General features: G+C 40.1%; 1 protein-coding gene across 4 annotated transcripts in view; it reads left to right on the forward strand.

The window, feature by feature from the left end:
• POC5 (POC5 centriolar protein) overlaps window positions 1-17,503 on the forward strand; it is a 39,715-nt gene that overhangs the window by 17,340 nt on the left and 4,872 nt on the right. For all 4 annotated transcript variants that reach the window (XM_039545601.1, XM_039545600.1, XM_039545602.1 and 1 more), the window contains 5 exons: window positions 5,595-5,791; window positions 6,738-6,914; window positions 11,088-11,192; window positions 12,530-12,709; window positions 14,067-14,229. In XM_039545601.1, the coding sequence (XP_039401535.1) occupies window positions 5,595-5,791; window positions 6,738-6,914; window positions 11,088-11,192; window positions 12,530-12,709; window positions 14,067-14,229 (822 nt within the window). The remainder of the gene's footprint in view (window positions 1-5,594; window positions 5,792-6,737; window positions 6,915-11,087; window positions 11,193-12,529; window positions 12,710-14,066; window positions 14,230-17,503) is intronic.

Below are 17,503 nucleotides of genomic sequence, written 5' to 3' on the forward strand. Positions count from 1 at the left end.
ATCGCATCAGCCCTTCTGGCCACAGCATCACAGTGAGCGTTCATGTTCAGCTGCTTTATCCTCCATCACTCCAAATCTTTTTCAGGGTCACTGCTTCCCAAAATAGAGTCGTCCATCCTGTAAGTATGGCCTACGTTCTTTGTTCCTAGATGTACAGATTTACATTTCACCATGTTATAAAACATAGTTTGCTTGTGTTCAGTTTACCAGGCAATCCAGATTGCTCTGAGTCAGGGACCTGTCCTGTTCATTATTTACCACTCCCCCAATTTTTGTGTCATCTGTAAACTTTATCAGTGATTTTTGTTTTCCTCCACATCATTTGATAAAATTGTTAAATAGGGTAGGACCAAGAACAGATCTCTGCTGGACCCCATTGGAAATAGACCTGCTCAAAGATGGTTCCCCATTTACAGTTACGTTGAGACAAATCAGTTAGCCAGGTTTAATCCATTAAAGGTGCCCACACATTCATTATATATTCTAGTTTTTTTAAATCAAAATGTCATGCAGTACCAAGTCAAATGCCTTACAGAAGTCTAAATATATTATATGAAAACTATTATTTCTATCAGCCAAACTGGTCATCCCATCCCAAAAAAAAATCAAGTTAGTTTGACAGGATCAGTTTTCCATGAACCTGTGACAATTTGCATTAATTACATTACCCTCCTTTAGTTCTGTATTAATCGAGTCTGGTATCAGCTGCTCCATTATCTTGTCCAGAATCGATGTCGGACTGACAGACCTATAATTACCTGGGTCATCCTTTTAACCTTTTAAAAAAATTCGCACAACATTAGCTTTCTTCCAGTCTTCTGGAACTTCCCCAGTGCTCCAAGGCTTACTGAAAATCAAATTAACAGTCTGAGCTCCTCAGCCAGCTCTCTAAAAACTCTTGAATGCAAGTTATCCAGACTGGCTGACTTTAAAATGTCTAACTCTACTAGCATCTGTTTACCATCCTGCAGATATACTAGTGGAATGGGAAGAGTATCATCATCACCATATGGTGAGAATATATCATCTGTTTTCCCCCCAAAAAATGTATGACAATTTTTTATTAAACCCTTCTGACTTTTCTGCATTATTATTATGATTCTACCATTTCCATATAGTAATGGACCAATACCATTGTTGGGGGTTCTTTTTGTTCCTAATATATTTCAAAAACTTCTTTTGTCTTTATCTGCTAGGCTTCCTTTTTTAATTTTCTACAGTTCCTAACTTCTGATTTATATTCATCACTATCAGCTTCCTCTTTCTTTCATGTATTTTTATATATATTTATTTTACAGCTGCCTTCACTTCCCCTCTGAACCAGGTTGTTTTTTTTTTTTAAATGACTACAGCCTTCTCCCTTGATTGTGGTTTGTGATTTATTTGGGGAGGCGGGGGTGAGAGGGCATGCATCTAATAGAGTGTTAAGTGATTCCCACTTACTCACATTTTTTCAAATTTAAATTCTTCAGAGGATTTGGCTCATAATTGTTTTCAGCTTTATGAACAAGTGTGTATATATACCGGTATATTACTGGTCTGGGCTTTATTCTGCTTGCATATTATAAATATGATCAAGTTATGATCACTTGTACCTAAGCTACTATTAATTTTTTAGTTCTCTATCAGTTTTTCTTTATCATAAGCTAAGAGACTTAAGACATATTTCAATACCTTGAATAGGGCCAAACTCTTTTGGAAATTATCCTACTTGTTCGTAGCCTTTGTCTATATGTTAGGTATTTTCAGATGTTCTCCCACTGTTGATTTAGCACCAGTGAAACTACCAGTGCTAGGAATGCTAGTGGTGTGTAGCCCAGTCAGAGGGTTTTACTCCAGTGTCATCTTAACCCAGTTCTGAAAATGCCTGTGCCTGGTTTACCCTAGAGAGCTTATCATTCTGAGCACCAGTGGCGTTTCAGAAGACTAAAGGTGAGCAAATAGCAAGGGGGATCTTCAACAAAAATTCTTGCGCTGCTCTGCTCCCATTTGGTCTTTATCTATTGCTGTGTTATGACATAAAACCCTGTCTTGAGAATTTTACTAACTTTTTTTAACTGCCTGCAAAGGGGGGAAGTGTACACCTATGCTGTATATAATATTAAATGGCTGGAGTTCTTGGTATTCTTGTTTACCCAACCTCACCTCATTTTTGGAGAGTTTTTTTCCCCACTAGATTTTGAACTTGAGGGCAGTTGGAATTGCAGCTCTTGCATATCATACAGAACACTGCCTTGTTTGAGGGGTAAGTGTGCAGGTGGCTCCATTCCTGCGATTCACCGTGACTCTCAGCCAGCCAGTAAAACAGAGGGTTTATTTAGACAACAGGAACACAGTCCAAAACAGGTCTTGCCGGTACAGACAACAGGACCCCCTTTAGTTAGGTCCATCTGGGGGCCCCAGGGAGGCCACAGCCCCCTTGGGAAGCCCAAGCCCTGTCGGGGCGCTCCTCTCCAGTTCCCAGTCAGCTCCAAACTGAAACTCCCTCCAGCTGTCTCCCCCAGCCTTTGTGTCCTTTGTCCAGTTTCCCCAGCAGAGGTGTTACCTGGCCTCCAACCCCCGTCCTTGGTTCTCATGTTACATGCTCAGGTATCCTCCCTTCCCCAATGTAGACAGTCCCCTCAAAACTCCCCTGCAACCTTCCCAGGTCAACACTCCCCACTCAACATTCAAAGAACACATCAAGAACATTCCCACTTTGTCACACAAACACCTTGGGAATGGAAGTTGTTTGTAACTCTGAAATGTTCATAACTCTGAACAAAACGTTATGGTTGTTCTTCAGAAGTTTACAACTGAATATTTACTTAATACAGCTTTGAAACTTTACTGTGCAGAATTAAAATGTTGCTTTCCCTTCCTTTTTTTAGTAGTTTACATTTAACAGTATTGTACTTGTTTTTTGGGTTTTTTTTCTGTCTCTGTTGCTGCCTGATTGCATACTTCTGGTTCCAAATGAGGTATGTGGTTGTCTGGTTAGTTTGTAACTCTGGTGTTCCTAAGTCTGAGGTTCTGCTGTAATTCTTTTTTCTATTCCCTTAATAGAGCCTGGCTGTCTTATTTGCATTCCCCACCCCCACTGCAGATGCAACTTAAATGGATCATTGCACTGATAATAGTCACTGTGTGTTCTCCTCCCCATGAAATATTTCTGTTCAGTGTACGTTACCTTTTACTTGTCCATGCTGACTTTCAGAGTTAGCAAAAACTCTTCCAGTACACTAAATATTTTGAATCCAAATGATATTGCCCAGCCAGATTGTAATTATAACATCTCAACCTTTAAATTACATGACGTCCTTTATATGTTAAGTTTCAAAAATCAACATTATCTTGCAATTTTATCTACACACACATACACATTCTCAGAAAGGTTGAATACTAAAATAAAACACACCTGTGTGAGACTTCTCCTTTCCCTGTGTACAAGAAAAGAGACGTTCTATCCAGGGCTGCTTTTTAATACCTTTTTAAAAATTAGAATTTGTTCTTGTCAGGGGGTGCTCCACCATTGCTACACTGATGCCTCCCCTTGGTCACTCTGGGGATTAGCACTTGAGGTAGACACCCTCTGGTCTGCAGCTCCTCTTTTGCTCCAGGATCCTCAGTGTCTCCTCTGTGACTTAGCCCTCCAGCTAGGTCCCTCAGCATTCCCCTTTCCAGGGTACAGTCCATCAGCAGTCCTAGGCGGTTTTCCCATTCACTGCCTCAGGTCTATGCTATGCAGTGTCCAGTAGGGAAACCCAGGCCTGCCCTCTTCTCCGGGTTCCAATCCAGGGACCCTCAGCTCAGTGATTCTGGGTTTCCTCTTTTTGCCCTCACTGCTCCTTTCCCTGGACTGATTCCTACACTCTGGTTCCCCATCTCTTCCCTCCTCCCCTCCCCAGGGAGCGACTGCTGCCTGATTTCCTTAGCAGCCCAGTCTGTAGCCTGCTACCTGTCTTTATAGGCCTTCCCTGTTCCTGCACAGGTGAGCCTTTCTCTAACTGCCTCCAGTCTAAAGCTCCCCTCTTTGCAGTCAATTAGCTGATTGGGCCCACCTGGCCCTATTCTGTTCTTGCAGGGCTAGTGTGAGGATCTCCCCTATCACAGTTCTAAATATAACACGAACAGCAGAAATTTTCCAATGGATATGCTTTCCAATTGCTCTTAAAAATATTGTTCATCTTCATATTGTCAACTTGGGGAACTTGTTGCATATTTTAGTTGTTCTTTGTGTATAAGCATATTTGCCTTTCCTGAATTAAGTAAAGTCCAGTCCTGCTTCATCTTCAGTCTGTCTCCAATAGTTTCTTGGCATGTATTTATCTGTATTGCAGTGGCACCTGTAGCCCCAACTCTCAGTTAGGACCTATTGTGTTAAGGCACAGTAGAAACACATAGTAAGATACTGCCTGCCCCAAAGAGTTAAAAATCATAATAGGCGATCAAGTCAAAGGGTGTCGGAAAGGTAGCATTACTTCTTCCATTTACAGCTGGGGAATTGAGGCACAGAGAATCCAGTGTAATGTTTCATTTATTTATGAAATGCTGTTTATGTTGATACCGGGGTGAGGAGGGCCATATACATACCTGAATGTATAAATAAAGGTACACTGTACATTGCAAACATACAATGCTCCCCACCCTGAGGCGCTTACAGTCTAATGTAGATACAGTAGAACCCCATTTATCTGACCCTCCATTATCTGGCTCCACATGGAAAACCAGTGCACACAGGTCCAGAAGGCGGGGTGGGGTGGGGTGGTGGTGTCTCTCCTATGGTGCTAGATGGCACTGCAGCATTACACTTTGCCATTCTCTGGTTTATCCCGATTGTATATTATCCAATCTGGCCCCAGTCCCAATTGGATTGCATAAACGGGGTTCTGCTGTATTATGAAACCTGGGGAAACAATTCAGAAAATGGTGAGGGGGTAATGTTTAAATGGACTCCACTTGACATGATTTCCTGAAAGAAGTCTCTCAAGTAGAGGGACACTTTCTGCTTCCTTGTAAAGCTAGTTTCTCAACACTAGAAAATTCACTTGGTCCATAAACAGTGCTGTGTTTTGGCACAAATGACCTTGAAATTTTCTGGTTATAAAGGGAACAATACTTTGACTTGGGAAGCATAGTTCATTCTTTCTGAGAGTAAAACTTATCAGCCAGTTGCTATTTTACAGATGTTCATCCCTTAGGATATGTCTACACTGCAGCTGGGAGTGTGCTTCCCAGCTTGAGTGGACCTAGCATGCTAAAAATAGCAGTGTAGCAAGGAGGTAGCTTGGTGCCTGAGCATGTACCTAGGATGTCCGAGCAAGAGTGTATACTCGGGGGGGCTTGACCAAAGCTGCCCCCTGCTACGCTGCTATTTTCGGCGCTGGTCTGAGCAGAGTTAGTATGTCTATCTGCCTGTGCTGGGAAGCATGCTCCCAGATGCAGTGTGGAAATACCCTTAGAGGCATACTTTTGAATAGGGTTTACGTGCATAGAGAAGGAAGACTTCTGGCGACATAGGCCTTTTGTATACCCAACTTCTGACTTGCCTCCTGAATATACAACAGCTATGCCCTTCAAAGATTCAACTTTTAACCTTTTTATTTTATTTTTAGTTTTAACACCAGTAAAGGGACCTTCGCAGGCAGACATGGAAGGACTTTGCCCTGTTCGTTCGGGAGAGACTTCTTCACAAGGGTCCTCATCTGGTCCAAGAGAGATCGATGAGACTATAGTGACTGAGTTAAGTGTTTCAGATGAAAAAGTGACCCAGATAGAAAGCATACTTGATCTCTGGAGTGGAAGTCTTAAGGTATTAAATTTTGTGCTAAATGTAATATCCTTATATTGAGCAGATTACTATTGTGGCATTGGTAGAAGTACAGGAGAAAATATAATCTAACTACATTGGGAAATTGATGTAACTTATGTTGCTTGATAGCTAAACAGTTGAAAACCTACTGGACTGGCACAGAGATGGACTAATAATCTACTTGCCTTTGACTAGTGAACACTAAATACTCCAAGAATCAGTTCTGTTCATGGAGTGGCAGCTATAAGTGTGTCTGTATCTGTGATCCCAGAAAGCTCCTTAAATTTCAAGCTCTGTGGATGTGCACAGGCAGGATCAAAACTGCCTATCAAAAACAGATCAGATGGGAATTGGTGGAGCAATAGTTGTATTCTTCCAGCTCCCACCTGCAAGCAAGCTCCACCCACTTGACACCAGAATGAGACTCCAGTCACAGTAGAATGGGTCATATTTTGAACATCTGCACATTCGTGTTCTTTTGGATTTCTCAGGAGCGGCTCATTTTCAGTGGAATTTGTAACATCAGTGGGCTCTGCTGGACTCCTTTGACTTTGGTTCAGAGTGGAGCTGGATGCCCTGTAGGAGTGGCTTCCTCTTGGTAGTGCTCAGTTACCCAACCCCCAGGCTTTGCTCCTCTCCTCTCTCTTGTTGGCTCCACTGGCTAGATTAAAATGGTACAGGTACTTTTCCAAGTGTCACTGGTTGTAGCACCAAAATGATTGATCATGGTTTGATTCTCCTCCTCCTCTCTTACATGCTTTTAGTCTAATAATTAAATACATTTAAGTTATCATAATTAGATGTCTCAGTGTGTCTGGTAACTGGACAAAGTTGTACATGCAAGGTTCAGTGTAAATTTTGATGTCTGATTAGCTGCCATACATTCTAGGATTAAAAGACTTGGAGAGGATAATTTTCCTAGTTTCATTAGTGCTACCTTTTTCAGACAAATGTTCTGACTGAACTCAGAAAATGGAAAATGACTTTTATTGAACATCACAAGCTGGAAATGAGACAAGAGAAGGAGAAACATGCTGCACATGTGAGACAGCTGAACAATCAGATGGAGAACCTGAGAGAGCTGCTACATACTTATGAAATCTCCATTGGCAGAAAGGATGAGGTAACAGTTTTTTCTTATTCTGTTTTGTCTTCTATTTTTAGAACTCTGAGATTGAATCTTTTTCTCTCTTAATTGTACTTTCGCAACAGGTAATGTAATATATACACTCTAAACTAACTTACTTGCTTAGTCAGAAAAGAAGCATCAGAGTATTTCAAGCCACTCAGGATGAACTTTAGCAATTGTAGAATCAAACTACATCAGGGGTCGGCAACCTCTGGCACGCGGCTTGCCAGGGTAAGCACCCTGGCAGGCCGGCCCAGTTTGTTTATCTGCCGCGTCGGCAAGTTTGGCCAATCGTGGCTCCCACTGGCCGCGGTTCGCGGTCCCAGGCTAATGCGGGAGGCAGGAAGCCGCGGCCAGCACATCCCTCGGCTCACGCCGCTTCCCACTGCCCCCATTGGCCTGGGACAGCAAACCGCAACCAATGGGAGCCGCGGTCCACTGAACCTGCCGACGCAGCAAATAAACAAACCGGCCCAGCCCGCCAGGATGCTTACCCTGGCGAGCCGCGTGCTAGAGGTTGCTGACCCCTGAACTACATTATTAGTAAACCACATAATTGCTGTGCATTTTCCAATACTAATAGGGAAATTTTACTGTTTTGTCCCTAATTTATGGTTTTTCTTTCATGAAATTCACACTGTTTTGGATTAGTAATTACAGATCACTTCCACTTACCTCATCTCTTACAACAAAGTTGGTTTAAAGGCTTTAATTAATTTTTTGTATTGATTGGATGGGTTTCCATATAATCTTTCAAATGGGAAGAAAACTCTTACATATTTAGAGAGAGGTTTTTTTATTTTAGCATAATGTGATATAAAATGAGCACTATGGTTCTGTGCTCTTAGAGTAATATTTTCCATGCAGCACCTACACCAATTGTCTTGAATTCAACTAGTATTACACAAATAGGTATAAAAGAGTAGGAATCATGGGAACCTTGCAATCATAAGCCACTTTAATCCCCTCTTCTACATAATAGCATTTAAAACCTTCACTTGAGAACACTTCAGCTAAATTTTGAATTTTAACAGTTTATTTTGAAAATACTGTCCAAGCTATATTCACAAACACCCATTGAAAGACATTACATAGAGTAAAAGTACACTCCCCCTATTCACTGGACATACACAGAGTCCAGTTACGCAGACCATGCACATTCAGTTGCTGCAACTGCATACAAATCCCATATTTGCCAATGGAATTTCACTTGCTTGCAGTCAGGCCCACAATGTTTCCAGTGTATTCCATTTTGATATATTTAGTTCCAGATGGAGTAATTCAGTGCAAAAATTATACTTGTATAGCACTAATATGAATGTATTATAATTGCTGGTGATGCATTTACAATATTAACACCTCTATCCCCTACAAGACAAACTCTTCCTCACCAAATCACGTCTATCACTATCCTTTATGGAGCTAATTGTTTAATGACAATGACATATTTTGATTTAGCTGTAGATGAGTTTTCTTCTGCTTCCTCACTTCAGTGCATGATTTGGTGGAATGAATTCTAAAATATTGGTCCATAGGCCTTTTTAGAAATTGACCTAAATTGTTCACTGCTTTAACCTTTCCCCTAACAAGATTGACAGAGTCTTAGACTTCAAGTAGTAATCACCTACCAATTTCATAAATAAAAATTGTTCATAATTTAGGTTTTTGCTCTAGTCTTAGAAATCTTACAAAGATGTATCACTGGGACGGCTTTTTTTTATTTTATTTTATTTTTATTTTTATTTTTTGCAACTGCATCACATTTTTGGCTCATATTTAATTTATGATCCACTAACACCTCAAATCTTTTTCTGCCTAACCAGTTATCCCCATTTTGTAATTGTGCATTTTATTTTTCCTTCCTAAGTGTAGTACTTTGTATGTCTTTACTGAATTTCATCTTGTTGGTTTCCAACAAGTTTCCAACTTATCAAGGTCATTTTGAATTCTAATCCTCTCCTCCAAAGTGGTACTTATGTAGCAAATTTTTAATAGCACAGTGTTTCCCAAGTGGTGGGTCCTGCTGTATTATTTAGATGAAATAAATGGGCCAAAGGTGTTAACATAACAGTTACTGTCCAGCATTAAATAGTGTTAAACAAGGTCTGGGTTTTGGTATATAGAGACCTTTACCTGCTTAGTACCTTTTAATCTTTATTACAGATACAGAAAAGAAGGAAAAACAATTAAAGCTTTTGAAATGTGAAGTATTAAATGAGGCTTCCAATTAACAGTTGTTGTTCCCTTTCCCTTTAGCTGGAGAGAGTTTTAGAAGGAAAACCCCCTTTGTTTGACTGTCTCTTAAATGGTATCAAAGATGGTATCAGTGGTCCTTTTGGGGAAAAGAGAAGAAGTTAGTTGAGATGGGCTGGAGCTGTTGCTGTTGTTAAAGTCTGTTCCCATTTCATCTCAGGTGGTGGTTGGGATTAAGCTGGAGCTGGCAGAGGTGGCGAGGTCATTTGGATCTCTCTCTCTCTCTCTCTCTCTCTCTGGCTTGTTCTGGTTGGGACATCCCTCAAGACTAGGATGATGAAGACTCATGGTCTGAGGAGATGGTGCGGGGTAGCAGCCATGATGGTGAAGCTTGCTTATGTAGCCTCTATCTATCTGTTCTTCCTTTTTCCTCCAACTCTTTCCTTTAAGGATCCAAAAAGATAGTGAGGGATGGAATAGCCCATTCCCTCATTATTTTGTCCGCCACTTAGGCCTAATATTTGACATCCCAATTTTGGTTTATTACTTTCCAGTTCCACATCTTTTGTTTTTAACCAAGCATGATTTCAGCATAGTCCATGAATCATATCAACTTGGGCTTTCTATTTGGACTAACTTGGGGTGTGGGGGAGTTTGTCTGGTTCTATTGCACCTGTTTATTATAATCATGATAGAAAGTAGGTCAGGGTGCTTTCAATAAACATTTGTTGTTGTAGGTTATTGTAACCTCTTATGAACTTTCATATCTCCTCATAATTAAGCTCACAATTAGGGTAAATTTATCAGCCCAATTATTAAACAGTTCCAAGATGGGTCACGCGGTCTGGTGCCGTGGAAAGCAATCCCACATTGCACTCTCACCCCACAGTAGACGCTCCTATCCTGTGGGACTTGCTCTGGCTCCCCACTCTGAGCGTTACGACCTGGTGCATGTGGTTGCAGCACTAATGAGGTTTGGCCCTGAATTTGGACCCTGGGTGGATTGCAAAACAAAAAAAGATCAAATGCAGTTGGTGTGTCACCTAAGTAAAAATTTGGGAACCACTGAGTTACTACATATATTTACACTTTTAGTATATCTTTTCTAATACTAATTTCCATAATTCTTCTGTGAGGTAGGCAAGTATATTATCTCTGTCAAACTTTCAATAATACAAATCATCATTGTTTCTGATTTGCTGAGTTGTGTTTTTGTGAGTAATTAAAAGTTTGTGTATTCTTCCAAGTCTTTGCTTCCTCTTAATTCAGTGATGCCACAGTGCAGCATTCATGACATAAGTTTATTTTCTACTACATCTGCAGTTTAATTCTGATAAGTTACACAGTGTAAAACCTTCCTTGAGTGTAGCAATGTCATTGAAAGATGAAGTCGAGTTAATTTTAGTCCTGATTTGAACTTTAAATTATTGTTCTTCTTTTAAGGAAAAGACACAGTAGAAAGCTTGTTAGAAGTATTTTTTTAAATGATAAATAACTCATCCAGGTACAGGGCCGCCCAGAGGATTCAAGGGGCCTGGGGCAAAGCGGGGGAGCTGCAGAGCTTGTACTCACCCGGCGGCAGTCCGGGTCTTTGGCGGCGGGGGGCTCTTCAGTCGCTCCATGTCTTTGGCAGCACTGAAGGGCCCCCGCAGCTGAAATGCTGCCAAAGACGCGGAGCAACTGAAGGGCCCCCCGCTGCCAAAGACCCAGACTGCCGCCGGGCCAGGGCTCGCAGGGCATTTTGGCGGTGGGGGGGCCCTTCAGTCACTTCACGTCTTTGCCAGCACTGAAGGGCCACCCCCCGTCAAAATGCCACTGAAGACCCGGACCGTCCTGCGGGGCCTGGAGCAAATTGCCCCACTTCCCCCCCTCCCCCCTCCCGGGTGGCCCTGTCCAGGTAGCAAACTTCCATTCATTCCCCAAAGAGCATAAAAATATCTATCTAAACTGTCTGTTTAATAAATATTTTGGCAGGTAATCACTAACTTGTCCCATGCGATAGACAAGCAAAAGGAGAGGATAGAGCTAATGAAAAAATTTACACGGTGGCGGATTCAGCACGTGGAGGCCAGACAAGAGGTATGTGTGGAAAACAGAAGATGTGATAGTAGGTAAGCCTCTGAACTGAAAAGGGTTAGAGTTACTGCAGCTCTTGTTACAATCAGAAGAAATGACAACTTTTCTATTTTGATGTATGTGACAAAATATTGAATAAGTTCAAGAGCCTCAGTTCAAAAGAGAATATTACACTGTACTTAGAGAAATAATTATGGTAGGGCAAGTGAATCAAAATTATGCCCTTTTTATCACTAATTAGAAGGATATGCTGATAGCTGATCAGTGTCAATTACCACCTATGTTAGTAAGGATGTTATCTTCCCAGTGCCTGCAGCAGCATGAATAAAAGTGTTCAGTCTAAAATCCTGTCACAGAAGCCATTGCTTTTATGTGAAATGTGAAAAATACATTACTTATCACCATTTGATTTTGGTGCTGGTTTTGCAATTAAGGTCTGTGTTGTTGTCCTCCCCTCCCCTATATTTTGTGTCTCCACACTTCTTCCTCAGCCCTAAAACATCTGTCAGCCGCTCTCTCACAGATCTTGGAAGGTCTGATAGTCAGCTAACTAAACCTACTAGCCAATTACTGATGTGAAAGATGAAGGGCCCCACTGTCCAGGGTCAATTCCCAAACCCCTCTCACCCCAAGCTGTCAGTAAGGACTTACTGGGCTCCATTTTTCATTAAGGTTTTGAATGGTGTCTGAGAAGTCTGAAGCTCCTCATCACACAAAACCCCTCTGGCTGCTGGAAGGGAGGAGCATTTTCTCTCTCCTCTCTTCCCACCTAGAGTTTGCTGGTAGCTGTGAGGCTGGTGTGGACATCTTTTGGCTACTCAGCCCTTCTTCAGCTTGTTCCTTTTGTTTTAATCTCACTGATGGACTGGATAAGTGGATCTACTGTTACCATTTTAGAAAATATTTTGAGTGTTGGGTACTTGAAAATATAATTACCTTTTTTTTAAAAAAAAGGTACAAATCTTTTAAGCATTCAGTGTGTGTGTGTGTGTGTGTGTGTGTGTGTGTGTGTGTGTATATATATATATATATATATATATATATAATTTTAAAAATATCTGGTACTTGTGACTCTCTAGCTACCATTGTGCCTGCAGATGCTGTGCGGTTCCTACAATAACTCCATACAAATACCTTGCACTTCTAAAGTGGCAGCAGTATGTGTGGTGGTGTCAGCTAAAGTATATTTAAAGAGAAAGTATAAGCTACAATATTTCATATAATCTGTATGCTATAATCCATGTAATGTTACAAAACAATTGACTATATTCTCTTTAATAATGATAGTGCTCATTAAAGAAATAGGAAACATATAATTTGGTAATATTTTACTATTTAAGGCATATGCAAATAGACTGGCAGACAGACAGTTCCAGATAGCTTTGATGAAGAGGGTTTGGGCAGCCTGGCGCTCTCTTAGTGAAGCAAGATGGAAAGAGAAAGTAGCAAAAGCCTGTCAGTTAAGGGCTGAGGAAGTCTGTGTTCAGCTTTCCAAGGATTATGAAGCTAAAATTGCAGAGGTAAGGGTTTGCTGTCTTTTTTTTTTTTTTAAAGTGTCTCTTACTAAACAAACTTTTAAATAAATGCATTGCTTTTCTTCAGAGTGCCAGGAAACCTTTCCCAATTGCAGGACTGGGAATCAGGAGATCTGGGTTATGTAGGTAGCTCTGCTATAGATTCCAACTTTCTAGGCCTGAGTCACCTGTCACTTAAGCTAGCTGTATACCAATATAAGTGAAGTTACTCAGCACTTATGCCAGAGAGGAAAATCAGAACCTATGTTTGAAATTAGATGAGTCACTTAACTTATCTGTTGGCTCCTTTTGTCTGCCCACAAAAAGGGGATGACACATACCCACTTAACAGTGGTATTTGTAAGTCTTAATTCATTAATGTTTGTAAAGTCTTTTGGATCCTCTCATGGAAGGTCCTATAGAAATGCAAGATTATGATTGTGAATGAGCACATCTATCATATTTGTATAAACAGAAATCTTTGTATAATAACTGCTTTTCTGTTAAGTTGATAAAAAATATTTTCCCTACAACTCTCAACTTCATCCTAATGAAGATGTGTGAAAATTTAAGCTAAGGTAGCCATCACACATCAGATCACTGTGATATTACTTTTCAAGATTGTTACAATTTAAAGGAATTAAAAATCACAGTGAAAGAGGACTTGTGCTCCTAAGACACTTGGATGCTTTTGAAAATCCTGCCCGAAAACACAGTTAATTTTGAAAATGTAACTTAAGGAAAAATATCAGAATCCCTTGCTTTGTGCATGTGTAACTTAATCTGTCCTTAACCACCACAGACCTCGTGTTTTGCAAATGGTTGTAAAAATGATAGATGTATTTGTGGATGCAGTTAAGGAAGTTCATAGAAGTATGGCCTTTCATGCTAATAAGAATAACAGCTGGAGTTACATTACAGGAGCAAAGATAAAATTCTAAGATACAGTTAGGCTCATCTCTAGGTGGGGTCAGGAAGAAGTGTTTGCTGTGTTTTTCCCCCGCCACACCACAATATTGTATAACACAGTTAAATGCATTACAAGGATTTGACCTGGAAGTTCCTGGTTTTAATCATGGTTGGGACAGAATACTGGACTGCACAGACTGTTAGTCTGTTTGGGTATGGTAGCACCTGTGGTTTCCATCCTTGCCATGTACACACTCTAGTCTGAGGTATCCAAAGAATGGTGTTTGAAAGATCTATATTTAATCTTATTTCTAAAACAACGAAGACATGGAGGGAAAATACTACACTGAGAAATTAGTAAAGTGGCTTTTTAAAGCTGAACGAATAATATGGTGGTTTTGTGTATTCACAGGTGTATAAAAATAATTCTTTGGTTTTTATCTCTTTATTGTAGTTAAATGTTGCTCTGGAAGAGGCAAAAGCTGATATCCTGAGACTGCATAGTGAAAGGGAACAGTATGAAGGCACCATGAAAAAAGCCTTTATGCGTGGCGTGTGTGCACTGAATCTAGAAGCAATGACCATGTTTCAGGGCAAAGAAAATAGGACAGACCATGGTTAGTATTAAAAGTAAAGTAAAAATATATCACTGCATGGCCTTGTTCGCAGTGCCATTCAGATTAGTTTACTCTTTATTTTTAATTTGGGTATTTAAATAGGAGTATGACAACACCAGGCTTATCATGGGATCAGCTTTGTTACATGCTTAAAAAATGCACTGAATATGTAAATAAGCTGTGTAAGTAACAAATACCCCTGTGGCTGGCTGATTCTTCAGCAAAATATTGCAGGCTTTGAAAAGACAGCAAGTCTGTAGTGATCGTGTGGGGGATATATGCTCTCCAGCCAGCTCTTTTTCCCCTTCCTTCTAATCTTACTCATTTGTGCTTCAGGCTGCTAAAGTCTTAGACATGTAGTGTCACTTATAGAAGCTAATAATTATTAATTTTTATTTTTGAGCATCCAAAAGTGTGCTAGGTCCCTTTGTAGAAATTAGCAAAGACCTAGTCAATGCACCAAACAGTTCTAAATAGAGATGTGATGCAACAAATTAGGAAAAGACGAAAAAAGCAAAGAGCAGGGTGGTAGAATATGATTTCTGCCTCATATACCACCTGATCTGAGGTGTATGTAGTGCATAGTAATACCCACTATACTAGGTTTTCAGAATCTCAGGGAACTAATCAGAGATTACCGTGTAGCGGGTGGTCAACATGAATGCTCTGTATTGGTACAAAAATAGTCTATACTCTTGTTAGATTTATTAAAGCACAGTTTAAGTAACTGATTACTCCGAATGAGTACTAATTGGAACCACAGACATTTAAGTATTTTTTTAAATCTTCTTAGCTGGGTTATATTTTAACAAAGTTGTTTTTTTGCAGTTGTGGAACTTGAAAATAAAAGTTTAAGGGCCATGCTGGGTACTTCAACTTTTAGCTTTGTTCCAGAACAGTAGAAAGGGACTATCTCTTGAAAACTTACTTGACTATAACACTTCTCTTCTCCTTCTATTCAGCAAGCAATTTTTTTTACCTATTGGAGCATCGCCTTTCCACCACTGACTGTCTTCATTACCTTCACAGCTGTAAACAGAATTCTTGTAATAGAGTTTAACTTGGGATCCCAACTTGGATTGCTGCTTCTGCAGCAACAGAACCAAGAAAATGTTGGGGCTATTCATACTCAAACTGTGTGTATTAATTAGTTAGCAACAGAGTAGTGCATTTACTTAAAAAAACCAAAAAACCTAAATATGTGAAGCTAGAGAACATTCCCTGCTAAAATAAGGGCTTGCCTACATGGTACAGCAATGTGCACTATTGGGGGGGGGAGGGAAAGGGGAAGAATTTTTAAAGTGCACTGATGTGTTGTGCACTAATTGGTCTGTGTAGACACTGCTGGTGCACACTAAAAGTTCCTTAGTGGGCTTTAATGTAGTACTAAAAAAAATGCTACTACATTAAAATGCATTAATGAACTTTTAGTGCACACCAGCAGGGTCTTAGTGTTTGTTTTAACATAGCAGCATTTTTTAAATTGTTTTTTTAGTACTAAGTTAAAGCGCAGTGGGGAACCTTTGGCGTGCACCAGCAGAATCTACAAGGACCAGTCAGTGACAGTTGTGTAGACAAGCCCTAGGTTTAGAATTTGGAGACTTAAACTACTTCACATTATTTTAAATATCTGAGATAATAGTAGGGCATCTCTAATCCACAATTCCCCAAAAAGAAAGAAAAAAATTACTTGCTCTCACTTCCCAGCATTAATGCTTCATGCTCTTACACTTGAATGTATTCTTTATTTACTATTCTCATGATTAAAACCAAATTAATTGTCACAAATGACAAAACTAAACTTCTGTGATGCATTAACATTTGTTTACTTCTTGTTTTACACAATTTTGTAGTTCATTGGGTCTTCCAGTCATTAGTGAGAGGGTATTTACCTGTGAGATAGAAAGAGAGAGAATTTCTCTAAAGCTATAGCAGGAGGCCAGGCAGGAAAGGGCTGGAGAAGGTTCTAGGCAGAAGTTCTATAGTGAAGCAGGGAGTGGCAGAATAGCATTAGGGATGACCATACTCTTTTAGGAGGGCAGACTAGATGATAAGTGTCCCTTCTGGCCTTATAATCTATGAATTTGAAAGCTTCAAAGACTGTAAGCCAAAAATCAGTGATCAGTTATTTATGCACCACTCCCATCCGAAGACAAGTATCAGTGCGGAAATGACTTTTAAAATGTTTAATTCAAACTCCTCCCCTTCCCCTTGCCATGGATGTATGGCACTCAGGTCTGATGGAGATAAATCTGATAATCCAAGTTTTATACTTTCTCTCTATATTTGAAGAAAAAGAAACCAAAGCATCTGAACTCATGCATGTCATTACAAAAAACACTTAGATTATTTTTGTAACTAGTATAGACTCGTCCTATGGTCATACACTGGCCCTTTCATATCGTAAACTAAAAGCAAAAAGTAATCCTTGTATATTTTCATTCCTTCTTTTGACATGAGTAGTGATTATTGTATTAATGGAAATGTCCTGCTTATTTACTTGTTTTTCCTAGAAAAATATATTAAACTAATGCATCATAAAAGCAAATATTAAATGAATACATAAGTAGTAATGTTAGGTTGTTCTAAAACTTGGAGTGATGGAAATTTATCTGCCACATGGGGGCACTGTAGTCTATGGAATGATCAAAATCTCTATCGTAGCACTACCAATAGAGGGATTTCAGCTTTGTGAATCTGCTTTTAGAGAGGGCAAGGAAGTCAATAAATAAAAAAAACATATTCCTGCTTGCTGTATTAAAGAAACTGTGTGTTCTGAAAAAAAAGAACCAAACCTGTTTGGAAAAGGTACAGGACTCGGTTCTCCCTGACCTCTGCTTTGTGCAGTGTTGGGAGCTGGTTATGGCTCCCTGAATCTGTGGCAGGCCAGTTCTCATGTGAGTTAGTTACTTACCCTACTGATGCAGTGTCCCTAAGTGATCTTACACCAGTGCAGCAGGGCTCCAACATGCCACCTTCTTTCGTTGCCATGCTCCCTACACCAAGGTTGGGATGGGATACCTAATATTGGAGCCCCTCTGCCTAGGGAATTCTCCATTGGCAAGTTATGTCCAGAATCCTACCTATTTGCATCACCTGACCAGCACCAAGAGGTTGGGATGTAACAGAGGATCTGGCCTATGGTATTTGCAAGCTTCTGAGGGAGGGATTCAAGTACAGGAGAGCTAAATAAAACCGTATGTAATAGACTGATCCTTTTAATAAGATTATACACAAATCCCAAAGGAACAGAAAGGTTTTACTGTGACTCATC

This window comes from Mauremys reevesii, linkage group 6, assembly GCF_016161935.1.
Source record: "Mauremys reevesii isolate NIE-2019 linkage group 6, ASM1616193v1, whole genome shotgun sequence".
Taxonomy (NCBI): domain Eukaryota; kingdom Metazoa; phylum Chordata; order Testudines; family Geoemydidae; genus Mauremys; species Mauremys reevesii.